This window comes from Alosa alosa, chromosome 16, assembly GCF_017589495.1.
Source record: "Alosa alosa isolate M-15738 ecotype Scorff River chromosome 16, AALO_Geno_1.1, whole genome shotgun sequence".
In the NCBI taxonomy this organism is placed as follows: Eukaryota; Metazoa; Chordata; class Actinopteri; order Clupeiformes; family Clupeidae; genus Alosa; species Alosa alosa.
Genome location: NC_063204.1, coordinates 16,934,301 through 16,959,770, shown reverse-complemented (window position 1 = coordinate 16,959,770; position 25,470 = coordinate 16,934,301). Strand labels below are relative to the sequence as shown.

Below are 25,470 nucleotides of genomic sequence, written 5' to 3'. Positions count from 1 at the left end.
TCAGTCTCTAACATTTATGAAGGGTCTCAATCCAGGCCCAAAATGGTTGAATGCCAGGCTCTCTCTTGAGTGTCGGGCAAATGTCCAGATTTCAGCTCAGCTCACTAACAACTATGCTACTTCTAGTTCATAACTCATCATATCATAATCAATACAGAGATACCTTCATATTTGTTTTCTTATATTAAGCCCTCAAGACATTAATGTGATAACATGTTATGCATATTACATTTTTCTCACTGATGCTCCTATATTTACTCTGACAAACTTTAATTGTGGTGAAGGCCTTAAAAAATAAGCCAACAAATACTCTGAGGCTGCATCTTTCTCTCACACACACATCCATTCACACAAAGACTGATGTGACTATATTCTGATATTTTTTTTAGTCAATAACAACAACAACAACATGTATTTACATGATCAAACGGCATGAGTATTAGTGTAGAGGCACTACTGAGCATTGTAATATTGTAGCAACTTTTCATCTCTTGGTTTAAGGATTTTCTTCTCTGCCATGTTGACCAGCCACCCAGGTGACAGGCCAAAGAAAATCTGCCGCGGCCCTTTTCTCATGGCCAACATGTTATACAATTCATCTTTGGAAATGTCCGGAAGAACGTAACCGTATTTCTGCGCCAGGGCCACGCGAGCCTCCTGGACCTGCTCAGGGTCAGCCAGGTAACCACGGTTACTGGGGTCCATGTAGTACTTCAACTGGTCCTCTCCTGGTAGCATGCGTCTGGGGATGGGCTGGCCGGTCATGAAGAATGGCACAGGCTTTATGAGGACGGCTGTGTGGGACACAAAGATGCGTACAAGTTAGAGAACAATTAAATAAACTGCCGAAGAACACTCATTTTAACGGTGTTTTACTGACTGTATATACTTTGTAAGACGCAAGATACATACACAGGCTCCTAGGGTCATAGTAGCTTGTTGTGATGACGCCACCATTCCTCTCGATGGCAGATATAGCTCCTTCAGATGCAATCTGGACCTCAATATTTACTTTGGTACAGAACTGGTCAGCCCCCTGCAATACAAACACACACGAATAAACATATCAAAACTGGTTTAAAATGACAACTTCAACTCCATGCCAATCCTGACAAAAAGTTCTGTGGACAGAACTGGCAAACACAGGGAACACAGTAAGCTGCATGCTGCCATCCAGTGGAGAGCACTGGAAATGGCCTGGATTGCATTGACATTTGACAAGTCTAGCTAAATTTAATGGCTGCTAAAATGAAACATGCACAATATTCTGAACAGAAAACACCAACTACAATGAACACTGCCATGTCATTTTCAACATTCATACACCACACACCTCCTCGACAAGATTGATGCCATAGTGTCTCTTCAGTGGCTGGATGGTAACTCCTCTGCAGTTGACCAACTGTGTCAGATCAATGGGCTGGGAGGTATCCACTCGACCCAGATCAATTAGATACTGCAGTCTGCGCAGCGTCAGTGGAGGGTACTGGGGACGCTGACTAGATTCATACAACATTTATAAACAAACAACAAGAACTCTCAGGTCGAGTCACAAATGTCACATTATGAATTACACTGTCAAGTAAATGTGTAAGTGCATGGCCAACCTGTGTCCTTCATTGTAAGAGTATTTTGGAATGGCCAAGTAAAAGGGAGTCTGTCCTCCCTCAAAGCCAAGACGTGGGCGATTCCCCCGCTGTCTCTCTCCCGTGTGACCTCGACCACTTTTGTCACCACCATGGGCACCTCTACCTCGCCTCCTCTCCTAGAAAGGAAGAAAGGAAAGTCTGGTTAGTGTCAGAATGAAGGTAACTTTGCATCACTGTTCAATGGATGCTACTTATGGCCTGACAAAACTGTTAGAAAATGTTACAAAAGAAAGTGAGTTCTTTGTGATGTTTGGTGTGGCTGTAGGAAAATTACTACAATAAATATGACTTTTTACTTAGAATATATTAATTGACACTTACATATATAAATGCATACACATGGTATAAGCCTCATCATTAACACTGCTGTTTATTGTAATGGGTTATTGGGTTCAGCCTAGTCATGTTAAAGGAATAAGGACGAAGATAGCAACTCCTCTTAAACCATGGAAGATCATGCAAGTGTTCAGTGCATAGTCAACTAAAGCGACCAAATTCTCAACAGGATGTTCAAACCCCCCCATAAAATGCTCTTGCACTGGTGAGTAACACTACAGGTTTTCGGAAGCAAAAACATGGCCAAGCTAGTTAAAGGAAAATTGGACACCGAAGGTGGTGGACACCGAAATTTTGACGATTGGTCCTGTTTCGACTTTTCTGACTTGTTTTGAATCGCCTTTGACTTCTCAGAGTGGCTGCAAACAGGCATTTTGTAGGCTACTCAAACATGTCCTAAAACAACCCTTAACGTTCGTTTTCAAAACTGTGCAACTCACCAAGTGGTTAGTGGTGTTCTTTGATTATTAAAAGCAAATATACCGGCGCAATGTATGATTTCCAGCCGTCTTATTTGCTATTGTGGAACTATTCACAACTGCTCAATATTTGAACCTGAAGCATAGACGGTGGCGCATTAATATCAACGTGCAAGGAGTCTGCCAACAGAAATCAATGGGATTTTACAAAATGCCAAATAAAACACGACAGAAACTATTTCCCTACGCTACTTGTTTTGGAACATCAACGAACACCACTCGGTGAGTTGCAGTTTTGTAAACGAACGTTAAGGGTTGTTTTAGGACATGTTTGAGTAGCCTACAGTATGCCTGCTGGCAGCCACTCTGACTAGTCAAGGCGATTCAAAGCGAGTCAGAAAGGTTCGAGACAGGACCAATCGTCAAAATTTCGGTGTCCACCACTCTAGTTCATCCAAAACAAACCAGAAAAGGGACTCAAAGTGCTAAATACTGGAATTTTCCTTTAAGTTATAATCAGCCTGACTGAAGATGATGGAGTATGTTAAGTTCGTAACGTTAGCTTTTAATCGGAGTTTAAAGTTACATTGTTGGTGCTGTAAATGTATGTTTAATTGCGTACGTATAAACTGGTAAAATAATTACATGAACCACAGTAAACTAGCTAACGTTTAAATGACGTTAGCTGATGTGAATATGAATATCTAACCATATGAATGCTAACTTGTTGGCTAACGTTAGTTAGCTAGGCAACATTCGCCACAAATTGGAAAGACAATGACTTACTTCTTTTTTGGCACCGGGGTTTGGACGCAAATTTGCAAGTGTAATTCGAGGAAGATTCTTCAAAATATCCAAAGACTTTCCACCAGTCGTCTTGGACACAGACATTGTACCAAGGATGGCTCTCCATGCACTTCATTCAAGGACAACTGTCATGGCGGATAATCACGTGTGTGCCTCAACCGGAAGCATTGTTACAAAACAATCTGTTACAATGTACCAGAGCCCTTATTAGACATTCTCTGAATCTACTTTTACATCAAAGTCCTATAGTTTCTTACTGTGCCTCCTTCTATGATTATGGATCATAATAACTCTGGAGAAGATATGACATTGCTTAACGTTTTTTTTTTTTTTTTAAGCAATGAAAAAGCCAGGTTATTCGGGATGATACGTTTAAGCTACAAGCTTCTCCATCATATGGACATCCATAACATCTTCATTATAGAGTTTATAATACATCTGAATTGTTCACATCATGAAAATATTCACTGGAGATGCCGGGGATTGAACCCGGGGCCTCATACATGCAAAGCATGCGCTCTACCACTGAGCTACATCCCCAACGGCGACAATAAAGGCTTGTAAACCCAGTTTTATAATCTGTACAGGGTTGTATAACTGTAGTTCTATATATTTGGTATCTACTTGAATAAAAAATACCATCATTAAGGTATGAGAACATTAGATGACAATCTTAAATAACGACATGTAAACTTGCCAGACATTTCTGTACCCTATTTTTCTGTACCCTGCTACTAGTATGCCTGCCTACCCATGTAATGTTCGTGTAGCCTAGTGTTTAAAATGCATGCAGCATGTGACCTAGTGGGTTAGTCGCGCTAATCGGGCTACATCCAGCCTGGGAGCTTAATGCTTTGAGAAGTGTCACTTGCAGCAAGGACACCCCGAGCTATCAGTCACCCACTGCAGGAGGCGGGATTTCCTGGACGGATCAGCACCACCGCTTCTAAAAGCACTTTAGGGAAACTATTCAGCAGGAGACGTTGTCTCACAAGACCAAAGAGTTCCTCGGCAGTGTTATCTTACGTTTAACATCTTTTGTTAAATGAGTAATGCTGATATGGATGCCGGTTTCGTCCGATTTAAAAATTAAGTGGACACCAATCAAGACGAGAGCGCATTGTGCTGGCAGCGGAAGGGGTAGCTTAAGATAGTCAAATTGGTTGGCGGTTGTGTGTTTTAAAAGAGGTGGCATAGCCATTACCGTTTCTCTTGTTGAATGTCAACTGTCCGTCCGTTATATGTGTGGTAATAATATGTCGGCACCGCTGCCCGCAATCGTCCCAGCAGCCCGAAAGGCCAGTGCAGCGGTGAGTTATTGTTGCATGCGAGGACGTGCAGGTCACCTGTACTTTAGCCGTTGTTGTAGTCAACATGCTATGTAGGCTATTCATCACACAGTACCTAACTCACGGGACACTTTAAACCAAAGCATGCAAATTATATCTAAAGCGTCTGCTCTCTCCCTTTGTTTACGTTGTAAAAGGCAATCATTTTGTATATAGGCTACGATCGTTGCGCTCATGCATCTAGACTGGACATGTGAGTGGAAAATAGTGTAGCTCTAATGAATCTTTGTTGATGTCGGCAGGTGATTTTTCTTCATGGCCTAGGTGACACCGGGTACGTATTAGAATATGAACTGGTCTATGTTATATTCATCTAATTTAACAAAACTCTTACGAATGTCTCAATTCTGTCTAGAGTAGCCTACTGAGGTGTTGTTAATGTGTTTGCATAATAATGACGGAACTTTCCTCTACAGGCATGGCTGGGCAGAAGCCTTTGCAGGTATCAGGACCCCACATGTGAAATATATATGTCCACACGCGTGAGTACTCGCTCAGTTCTTGAAGCCAGCATTTTGCCTAGCTGTATCTCATCCCTGAGATGCCTGTGTAATTCACGATATGTTTTTTGGCTTGCTTATTCACAGGCCCATCATGCCTGTGAGCCTCAACATGAATATGCGCATGCCTTCATGGTAAGAGACATCAGCATTATTATTCACAGTGGAAAAGGTAGCTTATGAGGCCCAATGTGTTACCCACTGGCCACTCAGTCACAGTTTGGTGTTGATAGACCTTCACTATTTCAAAAACTGCCACAGCTCAGGAGGAACTGGAAGGTTGCAATTAGATTTAGGCTTTTTGCATCTTCCATCTATCTTGACTTGAAAAGGTGTTTTTGCCACAGTTGAATAAGAATTGTGGATTCCTTTGTAGTCTATGTTTAGCACTGCCCAGTTGTAGCCTACTTCCTTCATTCAAGCTTTATATGTGAAAGAGGTTGGAACTCTCTGACAACGTTGGAACTCTCTCTCCCTCAATTATGACCAACTTAATGCATACTATTGTAGACATTGAACAGGACCTTTGGGTTTATGTTAATATGTTTTGTTGTCTTGCAGGTTTGATATTGTAAGCTTGAGTCCAGATGCAGCTGAAGATGAGTCTGGTATCAAACGAGCCGCAGAGAACAGTGAGTTTATATTCACAAGTCACTTTAAATAAAGACTATCTGAATATGCTGTAGACAGTCTGTTTGTTTGTCTTTCTATTTTCGTTCTAGCTATTGCTCTATCTTTCTGTCTGTCTTTTTTTTTTTTTTTAATCATTTTATTTATCTAGTGGTCTATCTGTCTGTCAGTCAGTTGTATTATCTTTCTGTCTGTTTTCTCATTCTATCCTCTGATCTATCATTCAGTCTATCGTTCTATAGTCAATCTATTGAGGAAGTATTGTGTAATTAATTGTGAATTACACCCCTCAGTCAAAGCATTAATAGATCAAGAAGTGAAGAATGGCATCCCGTCCACCAGGATCGTGCTTGGAGGATTCTCTCAGGTACACAATCTGAGTGGCTTTTGCTTCATTGTTTGTTTGGCAATTGCATTTAGGGGGAATGTAATGTAACTTGTGATATTTTTGCAAGCTGTAAACGATTATTATGAAAGTTCATCCTGTAAACCACTGCACAAACCTTGTAAAACACTCCTGTAAACCACTTTTGCCCTGTTGGCGAGGGTCTACACAGATCTGAATGCTGTGCTTATGACCGTGTCAGGATTATGAAGTTGATTAAAAACTGCTGGCTCATGAAACAGAGGGCTCATCATGCTTTCCCTCAGTCCTGCTGCACAAACCAGTAGAGAAGCATTAATGATGGGTGCAGGTCTACCTGTGAGCCATCAAGCTGCAAATTGTAAACTGTTAAAGTTACCAGTCTTACCCATTAAATCTCTCTGTCCTAAGATAACTGAAACACAACCATACTTAAGTGTCAATAGATGATTTATCTAAAGTTGTAGTAAGAAGTGTTGGGTCAAAATTAGGTAAAACTCTTTCCTTTATACCGTATTAAATTTCGTCTGCATCTGTCCTCCAAAAAATGGCCATATTGCAGATTTTCTTTTTTTTCACAGGGTATTTTGTCTATAACATCTTAAATGGCAACATGGAAAGAAGCATACTGATATTTGAGCTCAAGAGTATGTATCTGTGTGTTTGTGTGTGCAGGGAGGGGCACTGTCTCTCTACACTGCTCTTACCACAAATCAGAAGCTTGGTGGTGTTTTGGCCCTTAGCTGCTGGATGCCTCTTAGACACTCTTTTTCACAGGTATACGCTTGTTTGTGTTCTCCATCACTCTTTCTTTCTCTCTTTCTTTTACAGGCACTTTGGTGCTTATTCTCCCTTGCACACAGTGACTTCTTTCTCTCTTTCTTTTACAGGCACTTTGGTGCTTATTCTCCCTTGCACACAGTGACTTCTTTCTCTCTTTCACTGTGTGTGTGTGTGTGTGTGTGTGTGTGTGTGTGTTTGGCTTCAGGCTGCTGCTGATACCTGCAATAAGGATGTGCCTGTACTTCAATGCCATGGGGAAGCAGACCCTCTGGTGCCACTGGTGTTTGGCCGCCTCACAGTCGAGAAACTCAAGACCCTCCTCAACCCTGCTAACATCACTTTCAAGACCTACCCCGGGATGCCCCACTCCTCCTGCCCACAGGTCAGTCTATCAGCACCCAGCTTCCAACTACAGACCCCCACAGAACACACAAGTAGTAGTAGTACAACAATATGACTTCTCTTGCCTCAAGTGCTTCCTTCTCTCCCCCTCCTGCTTCTCACTTATACTAACTTAGATTGATCTTTCATGATTCATCTTTAAACAGAAATCTAATGCATTGTAATGCAATCTTGCTATAAAAAATGGCGAACTGATGGATTTTGGACATACAATGTCACGTTCGAGCGTGGTTCTTATGTTTTTGCATTGTTTTTATACTAGGGCTGCACAATTTGGGGACAATATCTAAATATCAAATAGCTAATATCTGCTGATAATCGGCACACCGATTTATTGGTCGGACAGTTCAATATTACAAATGTCTCTTTTATTTGTGCCACCCCTGATTGGTGAGCAGAGGTGGGCACAAATACATCAAAAAACTATTTTGTTACAAACTACGAATACTGGCTGATGAAATGTAACAAAATAAAATACAAAGTAATTAATAATACAAAAATACCCACACAGTACCCAAACTTTTTAAAAGAAACTACAAGGCATATTATTGAACATGTATCAAGACAAGAAATACTATTTTCTGATTGGCTATTCATTCTGTACATTAGGACTCCTAGTAGATCAGGGTCCGTATTCACAAAGCATTTTATCTTACCACTAGGAGTACTCCTAAATCGCACTAAAATATTTTAGCTCGGAGTTTTCTCTTAAAAGTTATTCACAAAGCCTCTTGGACCTACTCTTAGTAAGGAAAACTTACAATTCCTAAGATAAGATAAGAGCTTCGTTGCTATGGTTGACATCATTATTCTGCACAAGCTTGATTGAAGCACTGATCAAAACTGGTCACAATGTGGCAAGAAAAGGGAAAATTGGGTTTACATGTTATGCTGTCCTTTCGAAAGGGTAATGAAATTGGCATTTTTTTTGACAAATCGCTACTTAGGTTAACTTTAGAGTTGAATATATGGAATTGCCCAAGAAATATGACTGGGCACCCTCCTTATTCTTATTGCGTAACCCCTAAGCAACAAGAAACAGCAAAGAAAAAAACGATATTCTGGCCTTTGGCTCCCAGACTATGATAAGCATAGCCTATTGTCATGGTTATAGGTAGTATATTTAACTGAGTGATGAAATTTTGACTTAGTTGAGAAAAACATATAAATACAATCCCTCAAAATATTTTGTTACAAACTACATTTTACTTTTTCCAATCCTGCAAAATATGCTAAAGTAATTAAATAGGTATTTCCAATACATCTACAGTAATTGGCTCTTTGCACGTACAGCTCGCTTGTTTGTGGTGGAGCCAGGTGTGTTGCACCTAGTAAATCAGCACATTACGATAAAGAAGGATTTAGCCTATGCGAGTTCAAATTGTTATTATTGGGCAAACAAGATATTCAGTGTCGGACTGGAGATGTTTAGGAGCAGAATATAACAGAAGATGCCGTTACAACACAGTTAACGCTCCACCGGTAACAAAGAGGCCACATTGAGAGCCTTTTGTGCAAAGAGCCCACTAAAATACTGTCCATGTCTGTTGGTGAGCATGCCCAGTGCATAAGAAGCGCACCGACTGACTGAAGCTCACCAATCAGAATTTCTGTGCCCCTTGCGCACTACACACACCCACCAAACAGAAGTGGCACAGTCAAGGAAGATTATATGAATATAAAAGTCATAAATGTGACAAAATTAACTGTGGACGATTATTTGTAGCTTTTGCAATTAAGTAATTGCATTGGTTCGTATTGCGATGATTGTATAGCCCTATTTCATACCCACAACCACAAAATAATCGGTGTGCCCAATTGTCTTTTGGTCCTGTTCTTGCATCCTTTCTCCGCTTCCTGTATTTCTTTGGTTTTGCTTTGTTCTACTGAGCCCTTTTCAGCTTGTGATTGTGCGTGCGTTTCTTTTGGTGTAGGAAATGGATGATATCAAAGGATTCATAGAAACACACTTGCCTCCAATTGACTAAGCTGGCAGCGTGTGAACAGTTGACAAGTGACGAACGGCTGCCCAACCTCATTGATAGCTGGTGACCCAATCCAAATCAGACTGATTGAGCCTCAAACAGAACTGAACCCAAACAGGACTCTCATCGCGCTGCTGACTCCAGAACCCACCTGACCGAGGGGACTGACCAATGTGCTGCTATAGGAATTATTCTGTCAGCTGGATGAGTTGGGTGACCATCCAGGTTCAGAGGTCATGAAGAGGATACGTAGACAAACCACTGTTGCCATGACAGTCTTTATGACAAGTGATGTATTGCAAAGACCTGAGGATGTAGCTGATTTTATGCTAATTTACTGTAAATAAAAGCCATCTGCTTTACCTCTCTGTGTCTTCCAGATTTTCTATTGCATACTATACTGCTCAAAAAAATTAAGGGAACACTTCAATCATACACTGGATCGGTACTCTGACACTGTTTGGCTCTGAGCACAAGTAAAACTTTTGAGGCGAGTGTTTTATTTTGCAAGAACTGTCAGACATTCTGTGAATGTAGTTTGAGAATGGAGAAAAAGCAGTATATTTGCTTCTATTCCTTACACTCTACACTATAGGTTAATAACAGTACTCAGAATTGCTGTGACAAAATGGTAAAGGTTTTAAGTGTTAGCTCTAAGGTTGTGAGCAGAGAGGGCTGACGCAGAGCAGTTAGTAATTAAGGATCTTTGCTATGAGTGTGAAAGCAACAAAGACAAAGGATACATGTAAGAAATCAGCTGTAAAATCTTACCAACTTACCAAACCAAGATTTATAATATTCACCCCATACACAGTGTGCACATTCACAGTCAGTGTGTGATAGAAGCATTTGTGCTTTTATTTAACTCCCATCCTTTAGTTGCCTAACAGATAAAAACACAACATAAATATTGATATATTTAAAAAAAAAAAAAAAAAAAAAGAATCCATAAATAGACAAAAGTCATTGATTTGTACAGTATTGCAATGAAGGACTGAAACAGGGAAAAAATAATCTCAGTGTTAGTACATAAAGAAATGTATAGGTTTGATATTTTAATGTTGTCGATTAAGTAATTTCTTCATTGGGAGTTCCAAACGCACCACAGTTCAAGGCACAGGTGTGGGACTTTTCTCTTAAGCTGCTTTCAGACATGTCCTCCGCATTATATGTGGATCTTTGTCAAACGGATGTCCGACCCTTCAGGTGATTCAAATATGATGCTTACATGCGGACATTATGCTGTCATGTGTGAACGACACTCACGCACATGAACAGGATCTCTGCGTGGTTGAACACACGCATGAACAGAATCTCCGCATGTTCTTGGCTTCGTTCAGACATGAGCTCATTTACATAATGTCCGTCGGAAATACTAGGAGGGAGTAGTGTAACAGCTGGCAAAGTTGAGTTCCAAATGTCCGGTTATGTTGTTCAGATATACGGCCCAACCACTTCGCAGAACATGCAGACTTCCACCTATGTCTGAAAGCAGCTTTAGTGGCACCGGGTAAGGGAGGGCAGTGACACAGCCAGTGTAAACAAACATTCAGAACACCAGTTTCACTTGATGTACTCCAGGTGGCATCACTCCATGAAGCAACAGCTAGAACACCTCTGGCTGTTCTGTCATCACATCCCTTCCTTAGGATTGCACATGATAATATGTCATTAGGATTGATAATGTCAAGCTAAAAATGATCAGATTCAAGTTGTTCATTACTTTACAATGTAGTTATTCAGCTGTTTCTACTTCATTTTGTCATTGTCATTATCTCTGATTAATTACTCTGATGACCTAGATATGTGCCTACTGTCAACATGCTCTACCAGACAAAAAACATATTGGTAAATTTGTTGGTACTCATTTCTTAAGACAATCTGACTGAAACACCACAATATTTGTCATTTAGTATGTACCTGAAGTTCTATATACAGTCACGTCCAAAAATAAAAATGTTGCTTGTTGTGGCTTCCTCCGGATGCCTCTGATAACAGTTGGTGCTCTGAGCATCCAGGGATGGCGCCTGAGAAATTGGGAGGGGAGAGGGAAAATAGGTGTGTGTGTGTGTGTGTGTTGTGAGGGTTTCTTGAGGCTGTGCATTGGTGAGTGATTTTGATTGCCCTCACTTGTGTGATGGATTCAAGGTGGTGTAAGCCAGCTGAAGCAGCTCAAAGTGTGTAACGTGTATCTCAGTGCAACTAGTGCCAGGCTGTGCGATTGGTGTGTATCTGTTTACAGAGGACTTCTGTGTGTGTTTGTCTCCTGAACGTATGCATGTGTGGCTTACATGTGGTTACGTGGTCACTAAAGCTCAGGTGCATGCGTGTGCGTGCCTGTGTTATTTAGGAGGTCTCAGGAGGCTTCTCTGGCTGCTGCAGTTGTTGCTGCTGCTCCAGGCTCAGCAGCAGGTCTGAGTAGATGCTGGAGTTCATGTAACGTGGGTAGGAGTCTCGCTGCATCAGCGTGTAAATCTGCTGCTGGGCGTCATCAAACGTGTGGGACGTGGGCTCCGTCATGTTCCGGTTGATCACGTCGCGCACGCGGGAGTCCAGACTCACCTGTGGAAACACAAACATATCGCAGGGTTGTAAACACCTGTATACGCCAAACCCGCATGCTCTCAAGTGAGAGTGGCTAACTGTCTCAGAAACTCTTATGTGCACAAAACCCCTTTTTTTTGTGTGCACAAGTGCATGCAAGTCAACTGAATCTGGACACTGAGACATCTGCACACAGAATCCTCTCGCTCTGAGCTTGTGAGTGCATATTCGAGTGTATGCATGCATGGGAGCCGCCGTACCTCTCGCGGGGACAGGATGGAGACAAAGTCCTCATAGATCTGGCGCACCTTCTCTTCCACCACACCGCGGTTGGTCTCCTTCTTCAGCTCCTCGCAGGCCAGCCAGAAGAGGAGGTTCTCCTCGCTGAACTCCGTCCGCAGGAACTGCCTAAAGCAGCCACGGCCGGCCGGACTCTTCATCAGGCGCTCAAACGACTGCCCCCACGAGCTGGCATCCTCCAGCGTTGGCTTGGGGCTACAGGCAGAGAGGGAGGAAGTAGTCAATGGAGTGATCCACAATTACACCGCCGCAAAGTTCTTTTGGATGAAGCTGTCGCAAACTGGCAGTTTTCCATACTGACTCTACTAAGTCCATTCATAGCTATAAATCTATTCTATGAATGTCATGGGCAAGGATTACCCCTGTGTTAATTCTGTGACAGTGTATTAATCACCTCTCCTCACAGTTGCTGGTCACTTCAGTTTGCTCACAGACAAGCCTTTGGATTCGCTCATCCTGAGCAGAGCGCACAGTCAAGCTGAAACAATTGAGAGAAAAAAGAGTGATGAAAATAGAAACAGGAAGTGATAGAGTGAACAAGCTTTGGGTCTGTGTCTAGTGACTGGCAAAGTAATCTTTTTTTCTATCTGTATCTTTTTTCTCTCTGTAAATCTAAAGCAGCTCTTAAAAAGAAAAAAAAACTTGCTTTCAGGTTTTGTTTTGTGTGTGTGTGTGTGTGTGTGTGAGTGAGAGAGAGAGAGAGAGAGAGAGAGAATGTGTGTTAATGTGTCTCTCTGTGTGTGTGTACAATATGTGTGCCTGTGTACTTAAGCTCCCTCGGGAAACCTGTCGTAAACACTGTAATTTTTCAGTCCCCTTTCTCTAATGATGCAAACCGAACACCTGCATCCTAGGCCTCGCGAGTGCTTAATTACTTACAGAGTACAAACACACTATAGTGTCAAGAGCAGTATCACTGTGGTGTGGCTTTCTCAGGCTACTTGTGCCTTTTTGCTGCTGTTGCAACACGATTGTGAATGCTGTATGGCAGTGCATCTCTGTTTGTGTGGTTGGACTGTACCAAGAGCAGAGTGTGTGTGTGTGTGTGTGTGTGTGTGTGTGTGTGTGTGTGTGTGTGTGTGTGTGTGTGTGTGTGTGTGTGTGTGTGTGTGTGTGAATTTGTGTGGTTGGACTGTACCAGGAGCAGCTACAGCAGCAGCACCAGCAGAAGCAGCAGGCATTGGGAGGCGCATTCAGCCAGCTGTGTGTGTGAGTGTTTATGGCGCTGTGAGTGTGTGTGTTGTGCGTCTGCACAGTACTCGGTGCCTCCTGCATCTGCCGTTTGCCCATCTCCTCCCGCTCTGAACCCATGGGCTAAAGAGAAAGGAGAGAGAGACAGAGGGGGGACACATTCCTTAATTAACATAGTGGTACCAGTTAACAACATTAACAGCATGTGGCTTGGAATATGTATGAAGGCCTATGCCACCACCACTGATCAACAACTGTTCAACACTAACAGCTCAGCAGTAGTTTCTCGAGGTATGTCTTGATCCTGGGAGAGGAAATCATTTTTGGTCCTTTGGGTCTAATTAAATTAGAGTAACACCTGATATCAGTCCTCATATTCTGAGCACCAGCACCCCTCAGTTGTTTCTCCACTTCTACCACACACACACACACACACACACACACACACACCATTATCCATTATACCACATATTTTCATTCCTCTATCCTCCATTGGTTGTGTGCATATTACATAAACATTCCTTTTTGTTATTGAAAGTTTCAGAATAAGGCTATGTAAAATTGACATCCCTGTAAATAGCCAGGCACATTTCAAATCTATTTAAAACAAACGATATTGTATTAATTAATGAAAAAGGGAAGGCATGGCATTCAGATAGCAAAAGGCCCTCATCATCTTGTAAGAATCCCCCGCACGACATCATGCTGTACTACATGCCGCTCCTCTCGTATCGACAGTGGGTTACATATCCAGCTACAGCATCAAAATTATTCACCCTGCCTATACTGAGTGCCGTCATGAACGGCGTCACAGCCTATCTTCCAAATCAGTTTTAGCACGCAATAATAGTAACAGGCCTAATAATAGTAGCCTAGTAGTAATAATAATAATAGTAATAATAATAACAACAACAACAATAATAATATCAATAATAATATGATCTGTACAATCAGTTTCTGGGTTAAATCAGGTATCTCCACAATCGCTGCGTAAACAATCACAACAAAAGCCAGCAATTACATACGTTACCACAGGCGATCACTGAACCGAATGGAAGAACAGCTGGCTAGCGCATCAACGCCTGTAACCACTGGAATCTCAAACATTCTGTTGCACGCTATGGTTTTACGCACCCCTCGCCAATTAGGATTCCCACTCGACTTACTCTTTCGTTAAAAAAAAAACAGGCAATGTAACATTTCTTATACATCCATTATTTTTTATACCCACCGTATCACCATGGAAGCCCAAAGCAGTTGGTCTGGCTCTTGCTCACATCCATGTATGCACGAGGAGGTTATTTGCACCGGGCAGCAGCTGAATTGCTGAGCGCATGCGTATGAACGTCTTTCCTCCACAATAATAATAAACTGCACACTGGTTAGGTTATAAGATTATATTGTTGGTTGTTGTTAAAACAAGAGTTTAAGAGTAGCGGTCTGGCATCCAGTCCTAACGATAATGTTGGCTGTTGGACAGACGACTCACAATTTCTCCAAAGAAGAACATGTCTCTAAAATATGACAATACGGCTTGTAAGCTATAGCCTACAAATGGATTAGATGAACCTATGTATAAAAACAATCAAAATGAATGTTTAAAGAATTGTCCACAACAAATTATTAATTCATAGAAAGAGCTTATTTGAATTATTTTTGGTTAATTTAGGCATAGGCCTACTGTATTTTGGATGTGTATTTCGGATCTTTAGTAGCCTAAGCTAACATACAAGAAAGCTTATCAATTTTATTCAGATATTATTGTGTTAGGTTTTTTCTGTAGGCTATTTACAAAGAGAATGGTCTGAGACCAAATGCAACATCAACATTGTGGTAATTGTGCATGTTGTGTTGATTAGCGCAAGAGGGCGGCATTTCTCTTCTCAATAATTCGTGATTCGTGAAATGAAAAAACACTGCACGTAGTCTCATCTGTTGCTAAGGATGTAGGCTAGACGTTTATAAACCACATAAAACATATAGCCTACACGTTATAGATTACAATATATATAAAAAGACCACATCCTTGTTGACCTAACAAATTCTCAAATTGTCTGCATGTGTGTAAATATTTCTAATTTTGAGGATAAAAAATCATAATCAGAAAAATAAATACAGTATTTCTTTCTTTAGTAGGCTACAATTATACAGTAAGCTACAGAGGCCTAATCCCGAATACAGTGCATTAATAAGCGGGATAATGTATTGTCTGCCGGTAGGCCTAATCATCAGAAAATAACCCTTCAGGTCGAAGCAAAACCCCTCCGCTGCGCGTCGGGGGTTCTCCCTGTCGGGACTTATTTCTGATAATTACCGGCGGACAATACATTATCCCTTACTCAGGGTAGGGATACTGGAGTAATGGTATGACTGACTTTTATTTTGTTAGAAACCAAGCTGATGGGTTTTGAAAACTTGCCAAAGTTTTTTGATTTTTATTCCTCTTTTTAGTCAACTTTAGATGACTAAAAAGAGGACATATTGCAATTTCATATTGCAATTTCACACACACACACACACATGTATGGCATATGTGGGTAAGTAATCAAATGTACACAAACTCTCAGATAGAGTCATTAGCATTTAGATGAAACAGTGATACTGCACGTTTCTCTTATAATTTCATAAGGTCCTGAAATGAGGAAGCAAGGAGGGAAAGGGAGGTGTGTAGGCTAAGCTAAAAAACACTCTAGAGACCTTGTCTCAAAAATAATATTGCCTACCACAACATGCTCATATCTGAATGCATCTGCTATGTGTGATGGATTGATTCACGAGGCTTCTTTTGTCAAAGCCCTATGAAGGCTCATTAGAGACTCATTAGAGGCCCATCAGTGGTTTGTAAGAGTCAGCAGCTCTGTCTGAAAGTGGAGACACAGACAGAGAGAGCGAGAGAGAGAGAGACAGGGAGGGTTGAAGAGGCATGTTCCATGGACAGAAACATGCTCACAGAGCTAATGACCCATCACACAGACCACACTCGCTGATAACTCACTCGCCGATAGCCATTGCAGTCACACACACACACACACACACACACACACACACACACACAGCCCAAGCCTAAGAGTCTCTCGAAGAGAGAAATTGCATAAAAATGAGATAAGTCTTGAGGTTTGAATCTGAAAATTGCAATCCAAAGGGTTTTATTGACATGGCAATATACACTTGTATTGGCAAAGCAGGATAAATCTGAACATATACTAAACATTCACACGAATATTTAGAAAACAGAACCAGAAACAGAATCAAAACATGCTTGTGCAGTTATTTGTGTGTGTGTGTGTGTGTGTGTGTGCGCGTGTGTGTGCTTGTGTGTTTGTTTAGTAGGCCACGGTTTATATCGTAGGAGAAGGTACATTTCCATCTCAACCTTTCTTGTCGAACAGTAACTAGTCTGTGTTCTTTTAGTTGCCATGAATTATTTTTGTATCTTATTTTTCTGATGGCTAATTGGTGGTCACTCACTGTACTGTTCTCTCTCTCTCTCTCTCTCTCTCTCTCTCTCTCTCTCATACACTAACACACACACACACACACACACAAAGATTCTTGACAAGTTGAAATAATTAGTTATCATACAGCATTTTAAAACATCCTCACAAATGGCTGATTTTGTTCATTAAAAGTCTGTGTTGGTTAATTAACTCCCACGGCTAAACACTTTGTCAAGGTCAGATTAATTGAGCCCACTGGTTGAATATCCCATTAAGGTGTCTCAATGTTAATCCTTTGAGGCTGAGCAGTGTGTGTGTGTGTGTGTGTGTGTGTGTGTGTGTGTGTGTGTGTGTGTGTGTGTGTGTGTGTGTGTGTGTGTGTGTGTGCGTGTGTGTGTGTGTATTTGTGTGTGTGTGCATGCACGCACATGTGTGTTGGCTCCCCATGGAATCAACTGTACAATTCCTGTATGTAGTGATGCCATCCCATATATACTCATCATTGCTGCCAAGCCACGCACCCATGATTTGATCAAGCTTTGCTTTCTTTTTTTCTCCTTTTATCCTCCTCTCATTTCCATCAGATCTTGTGAGTGACCCCCATGATTTTGTGTTCTCAGTCGCACTAAGCTTCAAAGGCAACAAATAAATTATATTCATATTACAGGGCAGGGAGACACGGCCAGTCAACCACACTGTTAAACCGGTCCATACGATCAATTTCTAGTGGGAGAAAGGCAGAGAGTGCAAGTTTATGGCTGCAGTCAAATATGTTTTATGTTCGAATGGAATCGAAATTTCCTCTGCAAGTGTCGGGGTGCAACCTTTCGCATAGCGTATGTTTCTGTATGTGTGTGTGTGTGTGTGTGTGTGAGAGAGAGAGAGAGAGGGAGAGATTTGTCCTAAATATTGTGCATTCATTCTTGAATTATGAATCAGCACGCCTGGTGTCTCTCTCTGTCACGGGATTCACAGGAGAAAAGACAAACCACGCCGCTTAAAATTACATTTCCAGGATTTACAGCCAAATTAAACTTTCATTTTCATACTGGGGATGAATTAAAGATTTATGGTCCTCTTTTGCTGAGTGGAATACGAGGTGTGTGTGCTCTTCAGTGGAGAATACTGTGGTGTTTGTGTTTGAGAGAGAGAGAGAAAGAGAGAGCGTGAAAGGGAGTGTGTGTGTGTGAGTGTGTGTGAGAGAGAGTTAGTTATAAAGAGTCCCTAGAGTCACTACCGGCTGTTCCCATCCACACTTTATCCAAATGAATTAACTGAAGCATGCCTATCTTTTAAATGTTACCCAACAGGAAACATAATTTTGTATGTGTGTGCATACAGTTAAGAACAAAATTATTCATACCCCTGGCAATATTGATTTAATGTTGATTTTCTCTTGTCCAATATGTTTGTTCTGACTGAAAATGACTCTGCCACATGGCTAAAGGTTGTAAAACAATGTGGTAGAAACATGACATCAAAAAAAGAAGCTTCATCTTTTTAAAACATTTTGTGAAAAACTGCATGTCCAAAATTATAAAAAAAAAATATTCATAAAAAAAAAACTCCAATAGATGAAATGGTTTAATCACCACAAGTAATGCAACGTTTTGGGTCACATTGCCCTTCCTCAGACATGAAACAGTTAACACACAGCACATACATATACCCATTAGAGGCAGCACCTGACCTGTCACATGATGCAGGTGATTAGTTAAAGTGCAAAGTGTTTCCGCCAAAGTGCAAAAGTGCAAATAAAAACATCAAGGTCATAAAGCACAACATTTTACTGTACATTTGAGAAGTGGTGTTCATCTAGTTTTTTTGATTCCAGCACCCACTTTAACATTTGGGATGTGCATGCCTCTTGCACAAAATTATTCATACCCTTTTTAAATAATCAGTGGAAACATCCTTAATTGCATTCACAGCTTTCAAAATGGTTCTTGTAATACCTACTAAGCCTCTCAATGTATCCACAATGATTCTAGACCCCACCTTTTAGCAGCAATCCGCGTTTTGAGGCAGGAACGATTCTTTGCCATCACTCTGGCCTTTTGCTCACTTTTTTGATGGATTGAGGTCTGGACTCTGGCTGGGCCACTCTAAAATGTTGATAATGTTCTCTGTTAACCATTTCTTGCCTTGTTTTGCCGTCTATTGGGGCAGGTCTCTCGGCACACTGCCTGATCTTTTCCTTCAGAAACTTAATGTAGCCTTTAGAAGGTCACCAGGTCCCCCTGTTTGAAAAAACACCCCAAAGGAATATTTTTTTCACCTCCACACATGAAATGGACATGTCATCATTGGGGTTTAATGCCAATCTCAGGCCATGTCCCTGGGTCAAAAAAAAAATCCAGCAAAAGCTAAAGGGCTGTATTTTGGGCTCCAGCGCATGGCGTAAAGCTCGTTATTCATCCGCGCAAAGCTTAATTTGGTATTTTGCACATTTATTTTTTAAACATTGCGACCAGGGGTGTGGCAATTAACAACCTAGGGAGGGGCCTGGAGCGTTGTCTAAAAATCGCTATCATACACCACCTAAACCTGGTCAGAAGTCAATGGCGAGTTGTTCATATGCTATTTTAAGAGCACATGTCAACAGTCATATTGGCAGGTCCACGCTCTGGCTATTCTAAATGCAAAAATGAATCAGGGAGTTATGACAAAACTGTAACTAACAAACTAGATCCTAATAGAAAGCTGTTAGCTTCCCTAAGCTACAAGTAGGCTTATAAGGTAGGCCTATTTACAACATAAATTGTCAACAGGCTATGCTGGCTAATAACAAATAAAATCTCCTTTGAAACCAATGGCTACGCCTTACAGTATCAAGCGGACTTAAACTGCCATATCGCGGGCTAAAAAGTTGTAATAAAATTCACGCAGCTCCATGAGTCAAGGAAAGTGCGAATGAAGTAGCCAATTCTAAATGGGACCCACTACACAGTAGCTTAAAGGAACCGTATGTAAGAAATGTATTTCAATTAATCATAAAATGGCCCTGATATGTCACTAGACATTAAGAAATCATGTTCATTTAAAATACTTATATCACTGACAATAGTAGACCGGCCAGGATATTGTCATTTAAAAAGTGAAGTTGCAGCCCTCAACTGATGTTGATGTTGTGTTTTGTCATGTCATGTTGTGTTTTGGCCTGATGTGCCACTCTCCACCTATCTACTAATAACAAAGTCAGTAGTCTTTCGGCATGTGGGTTGGCAACCTCGAGTCAGGGGTGAGGGGGAGGGGATACACCGCTCTACAGTAATTTGAAAGTGACTGCAGTACCAGTTTTGGCCACAATCTTACATATGGTTCCTTTAAGGTGTGTTGCTAAAGCAGCCATAATTAAATGAAGGTGTCATTGTTTGGATACTTCACACACACATGCTTTTTAATTTCACAGACTGGAATCAAAACGATTACCAAGCACTTAAAACAAATGGAATCTGTAGGCTATCAGACCCGGTGTAACGTTGGTAAATCTTCCATTGCACAGAATGATTTTTTAGCACGGCAACAAATGACCAATTATAGTCTCTATCAATTTGTTTGGTATAACCTACAAATGCAATCAATCAAATTGGCCTCATCTTAAAACGGAGGTCCTTATTGATATTATAAATAACGCATTACCTGCAGTAAAACCAAGCATGCGATAAACATCCTCAGATTTATTTGGCTTCAAGAAGAAATGGGAATTACATTTCATGTGAAAATCCTTATTACAGTAAACTACAGTTTTTGTAGGAAGCGTCCATTGTTTTTCCAACCCACTTTTAACTTCCAACAAAATTATGTCTCACTGCAACGATGCGCCATCTAGTGGACAAACGACTACTTATCGCCAATACTGGAAATGCAGCCATGATGATGATGATGAATATTTATTTTTTTCTTTTAATCCACATTTGCATCGCCATTCTAATACCGACAGTTTGTGGGTGCCTGTGTGTGTGTGCATGTGTATATGTGTGCACCGCCATCTACAGGCCAATGAGTGTACAGTCACTAAATGTACACATAACCTAATTTTTTTTAGACCCCCCCCCATGGATGAAATTCTACGAAACTTGGCATACCCCCAGAGAATGCCAGGTAAATCATACACATAAAATATGGTGCAGTTCTGAACATCTTAACTGAAGATAGGGGCGATTAAAGCAGAATAATTTTAAATTTTAATTTTTTACCGGGGTTGCAAATCACAAATGAGTGATTATGGGCCAGGTTGATGTGGGCCCTTACATACCATAAAAAGATTCTTCATCCTCAGTGTTCAGGTAGTTATTTAGGGAAAACTGCTTTTTTGGCGGTTCGAGGCCCAGCACGGGAGGGGGGGTGGCCCCGGGAGAAAAAAACAAAATTTTTCCATAAAAGTCTAGTGGGGCTACATACCCACCAAATTTCATGCTTCATGCAATTTCATGATTTCAGCTTCGCTAGCGGCGGTCATAATAAAGATATTACGAAATACTGTACATCTCATGATGAGTAGTTATTTACCATCATTTGCAAATTGGTAATGACGGTTAAAAGTGATTAGGGGAGAGGCGAGAGACACATTATGGAGCACAGCTGAAGACGACTGTCACGAGATATAAGCAACTCCTCTGCAGGATAAATGTTGTTTTATTCAGTCATTTGAGCAATATTAGGGTAAGTGTTGCTTTTTCCAGCTTTTTTTTTTTTCCCAACCGATGCATTTATTTGACATATAACACAGTATTTGCACCGTTAAAGGGAATGCCAGATGTCATTCTCATTGGTTTAAAATGATGTTACGCCCCAAACACACCCATATGACTGATTAAAAAACCTAGGAACACCTTGTTGCGCCATGCGCTCCACTTTTGATAATGAAACCCCTCCCAATGTGAACTGGACATCCTACTAAATTTGAATAGACTTGAATTGACTACGCACTTTAGAATGTCATGATAGGGCCCAAAGTCTTTGTCTAGGTGTACCCTTGTAAAAAGTTAAGATGAGTAAGTTGTGCATGTTTGGAGAACAGTGGTCCATGATGTGGTCCATTTTGGGATAGTGTGAATATTTCAACCACCCAAACACCTATCCACAGTGGACAATAGCTATAGAGATTTGTTTTGGGTGTTTTTCAGACAATGGGACCATGTGACTTTCTCAAAGTAAATGGTAACACTAAAACAAGGGGCACATTAAGATTTTTGGAGGAAAAGATCAGTCTGCTGAGAGACCTGCCCCAATAGGCCATTAAACCACACAATGATCCAAAACATACAGCCAAACAAGGCAAGAAATGGTTAACAGAGAGCAATATCAACATTTTAGAGTGGCCCAGCCAGTCCAGACCTCAATCCGCCAAAAAAATGAGCACAAGGCCAGAGTGATGGCAAATAATCGTTCCTGTCTAAAAACCTGAATTGCTGCTAAAAAGATGCAGTCTAGAATCATTGTGGAAACATGGAGAGGCTTGGTAGGTATTATAAGAACCATTTTGAGAGCTGTGATGGCAAATAAAGATGTTTCCACAGATTATTTATAAAGGTTATGGGTTTGGGCACCATTTTTCATAAAAATGTTAAAAAAAAGATGAAAACGCTTCTTTTTCTGATTCCATGTTGCAACCACATTGTCTTGCAACCTTTTGGCATGTGGCAGTGTCATTCTCAGTCAGAACAAACATATTGATAAAGAGAAAATCAACATTACCGGTAAATCAATATTTACCAGGGCCATGAATAATTTTGTTCTTAACTGTATTTGTTTAAGCATGTGTGTGTGTGTGTGTGTGTGTGTGTGTGTGTGTGTGTGTGTGTGTGTGTGTGTGTGTGTGTGTAAATGTGTTTGTGTCTATCCATCCGTCTGTGCGTAAGAAAGACAAATATGATTGATGGCTTTATTCAAGATATTTGTTTTTTTGGGGGTAAACAATGTGTTGTGCACATTCTTTATTGTTGCATTCCATCACAACTCCTCCATTTCCAAAGAACAATGCACAAGTGTACATACAAGCTTGTATACCCTAAAGCAGGGATTTGCTTCTGATTACAAGTCATCCATCATGACCATGTTGACCACATCTGGGTCACTGACACATATTGCAGATTTAATGGGTTGACTTATTTTTGTCATTGTGCACTGAAATGTTTAAAGGCATTTTTCTTATAGGGACAGTAAAGTTTGTCTGTAAATGAGAAAATTAGGTAGTTGTTATTACATAAATAAAAACAAATCACAAAACAGTATTGGACATGTGAAACATTTTCTTGGTCAGTCTGGAGATCCTCATCTTTTCTCTGTGTAAGCGAGATATATTGGCAGTGGACAGATGGGAACACTGAGGACGTCTGAGGAGGCTCACAGTATATAGCAGGACAGCGCTTTGCGTTGTTTGTCTATATGGATCACTACAGACATGGTTGTGCAAGTGTGTGAGAAAGAAGATGGTAGATCTAGATTTGTATACATTTATGGGTTGTGGGTTGAATAGCAGCTGCAGCAGATTCCTCTAAACTCGGCGGTCCTATCTTGTAATTTTTCCTTATCACTTTCATCCCCCCTCTCTCTCTCTCTCTCTCTCTCTCTCTCTCTCTTTCTCTCCCAGGTTACTTTCATTTGTGCTGGTGTGCAGTTTATCGCTTGGTTAGCTCATGTTCTCCCAGGCTATGGGTTAAATTGAGTTTAATTCCTTGGGTTGTTATTTCCCCTCTCCCTCATATGAAACAGACAACCCCCCAGCAATGCCAGCAGTAGACAAGGCCTGTGATTGGACAGAGGGAGACTCTTCTGTCCCTGTGATTGGACAACAAGGATTTAATTGCCGTATATTGCAGATCAGCTCCCAAGTGAGTCAGAGCCAGCCCTACAGGCCTTTTGGAGCTGTCAAAAAGGTAATTAATGATGAAAGCCTATCTCCCCCTCCACTTCGCTCCTCCTCTGAGCATGGCCATCTTTAGCCCGGTGCCTTTTTTTATGATTCAGTGCATCCAGCGGTTTCCGCCACCTCTTCTAATTTCCCAGAACAAGTGCTGAGTTTGGTTAATATTCAGGAGTTTATACAGAGAGTGGTTTTCACTGCGTCTACCTTGCTGAAGCGTGAGCCATTCAAACAGCCATTCATTACCGGCAGTGCTTGGTATTTATCGTTGACGAGCAGAGAGGAAGAGGAAGGGAGGAGGGGAAAGGCTGACACTTGTACTGTCTAAGCGAAGCCTAACTGAGAGGCTTTATTGTGTGGAAACCTCTAAGAGCACTGAGGTGGCATAACATGCTGTCTTATCTCTCCTGCCTTCATCTAACAACCTTATAAGAGTACTCTCTCTGAATAAGCTACAGTGGTGGTCGCATGAAAGCATTCTGTTGCTTGATGAAAGTTCATGAACTCTGCCTTTACACACACAACGTGTGACTATGTGTGTGTCTCAGCTCTGCAGATGTAACGCTTGAGTTCTTAGACTTTCACTTATATTGACCATGACCTATACTGAGGTGAGTTGTGAAGGCAGGTAGCATCCTCACAAATTTCACAATGTTGCACTGCTGTTAAGCAGAGGGCTTCTCTACCTGAGTACATACACTCAGTGGCATAGCAGCACCAGGCATCTCAAACGCAAGCCTCTCCCATCTGCTATGCCCTTTCTCCACTGCTGGGGCCAGCCTCAGGCAGGCGAGCTTTCATTTTCATGCTAGGCTCAATTAAAAAAAAAAAAATTCCTTCATTAAAAAAGATTTTTTTTGTATGTTTGTTTGCTTTTGGGGGGACTTTGAGGAACTCTAAAGCTAACCTAATGCTCATTGTTATCAGGATTATAAAAATAAAATAACCTACATTTTACCTGGATTTAAATGAATGTTCCATTCCATAAACAACTGTTGTCTGGATGCCCAGATGGTCAAGGCTGGTGGAGAGGGCAGCAGTGATGAGATGTGCAGATTGGCGGAGCACTGCAGATGCTGAGGATGTTGTCATGGCTGTTGTTGTTGCTGAGATTAGGACAGGATGGGCATGTAATCCCAGTGGAGACTGAGACTATGTTAAGGAGCACATGGCTGAAAAAACACATTAATTCAGTCCAAGTGTGTTGTAGATAGCTGGCCATAGTAAAGCGCATTAATCAGTGTTTTTTAATCAGGCTGTCCTTCTGACAACAAATTGACGTAGGGGAATGAAGCCCAATTTAACTGTTAGTCACTCTCTCTCTCTCTCAATTCAATTCAAATATGCTTTATTGGTACAACAAATCATATGATGCATTGCCAAATCATATTCACAGGGATAATAATAATAAAAAGAAAACATATACAAACATTATAAACATTATAAACATTGTTACATTGTTACACTTAATCAATTATATTCTCTCTCTCTCTCTCTCTCTCTCTCTCTCTCTCTGAGTGTGGACAGAAATTCTTCTACAAGATGATGCATGTGTTGTGGCAAGTACAAGTGTGCACAGGTGAGAAGATATGTGATGGTTATGAATGCATATTTCATGCCTGGGGGCTTTCAGTCTGCAGACCGCTCATTCAGAATGTAGATACAGTATATGCACCACACAGTCAAGCACAACCAATGGAACAAAAGAATTGCCAGCATTGCAGCACCAATGCAGAATGTGTGTGTGTGTGAGAAAGAGAGAGAAAATCTGTTGTTATGGCCTTGGTTTTCTGTTCTTCTCCCATGATCCTTCACTCATAACCCTCAAGGCAAGCCAGGGGCAAAATACACACATACACACACACACACACACACACACACACACACACACACACACACACACACA

General features: G+C 41.1%; 3 protein-coding genes and 1 non-coding gene across 5 annotated transcripts; 1 reads left to right on the top strand and 3 right to left on the bottom strand.

Moving 5' to 3' along the window:
* Nucleotides 1-367: 367 nt before the first annotated feature.
* On the bottom strand, nt 368-3,398 carry mrpl15 (mitochondrial ribosomal protein L15). Its single transcript, XM_048267000.1, has 5 exons — nt 3,191-3,398; nt 1,608-1,765; nt 1,334-1,499; nt 913-1,036; nt 368-794 (listed from the first exon to the last, which is right to left on the bottom strand). Exons 1-5 carry the CDS (start codon nt 3,293-3,295, stop codon nt 454-456), a joined length of 894 nt encoding a protein of 297 aa, XP_048122957.1. The 5' UTR covers nt 3,296-3,398; the 3' UTR covers nt 368-453.
* Nucleotides 2,652-9,586, top strand: lypla1 (lysophospholipase 1). 2 transcript variants are annotated; one of them, XM_048267002.1, is made up of 9 exons: nt 2,652-2,686; nt 4,803-4,834; nt 4,977-5,042; nt 5,148-5,195; nt 5,622-5,692; nt 5,984-6,057; nt 6,730-6,831; nt 7,043-7,219; nt 9,174-9,586. In XM_048267002.1, the coding sequence occupies exons 4-9, from the start codon at nt 5,155-5,157 to the stop codon at nt 9,225-9,227; spliced, it is 519 nt and encodes a 172-aa protein (XP_048122959.1). In that variant the 5' UTR covers nt 2,652-2,686; nt 4,803-4,834; nt 4,977-5,042; nt 5,148-5,154; the 3' UTR covers nt 9,228-9,586. The 2 variants fall into 2 exon arrangements, with proteins under 2 accessions (XP_048122959.1, XP_048122958.1); XM_048267001.1 differs by lacking the exon at nt 2,652-2,686 and adding an exon at nt 4,066-4,521.
* Nucleotides 3,680-3,751, bottom strand: trnaa-ugc. The gene has a single exon. It is a non-coding gene; the product is annotated as a tRNA-Ala (tRNA).
* Nucleotides 9,587-10,887: 1,301 nt separating the features above from the next.
* LOC125309468 (regulator of G-protein signaling 20) lies at nt 10,888-14,571 on the bottom strand. The gene is made up of 5 exons (XM_048266415.1): nt 14,491-14,571; nt 13,207-13,382; nt 12,463-12,546; nt 12,029-12,263; nt 10,888-11,786 (listed from the first exon to the last, which is right to left on the bottom strand). The coding sequence occupies exons 2-5, from the start codon at nt 13,377-13,379 to the stop codon at nt 11,571-11,573; spliced, it is 708 nt and encodes a 235-aa protein (XP_048122372.1). The 5' UTR covers nt 13,380-13,382; nt 14,491-14,571; the 3' UTR covers nt 10,888-11,570.
* Between the last annotated feature and the right edge of the window lie 10,899 nt (nt 14,572-25,470).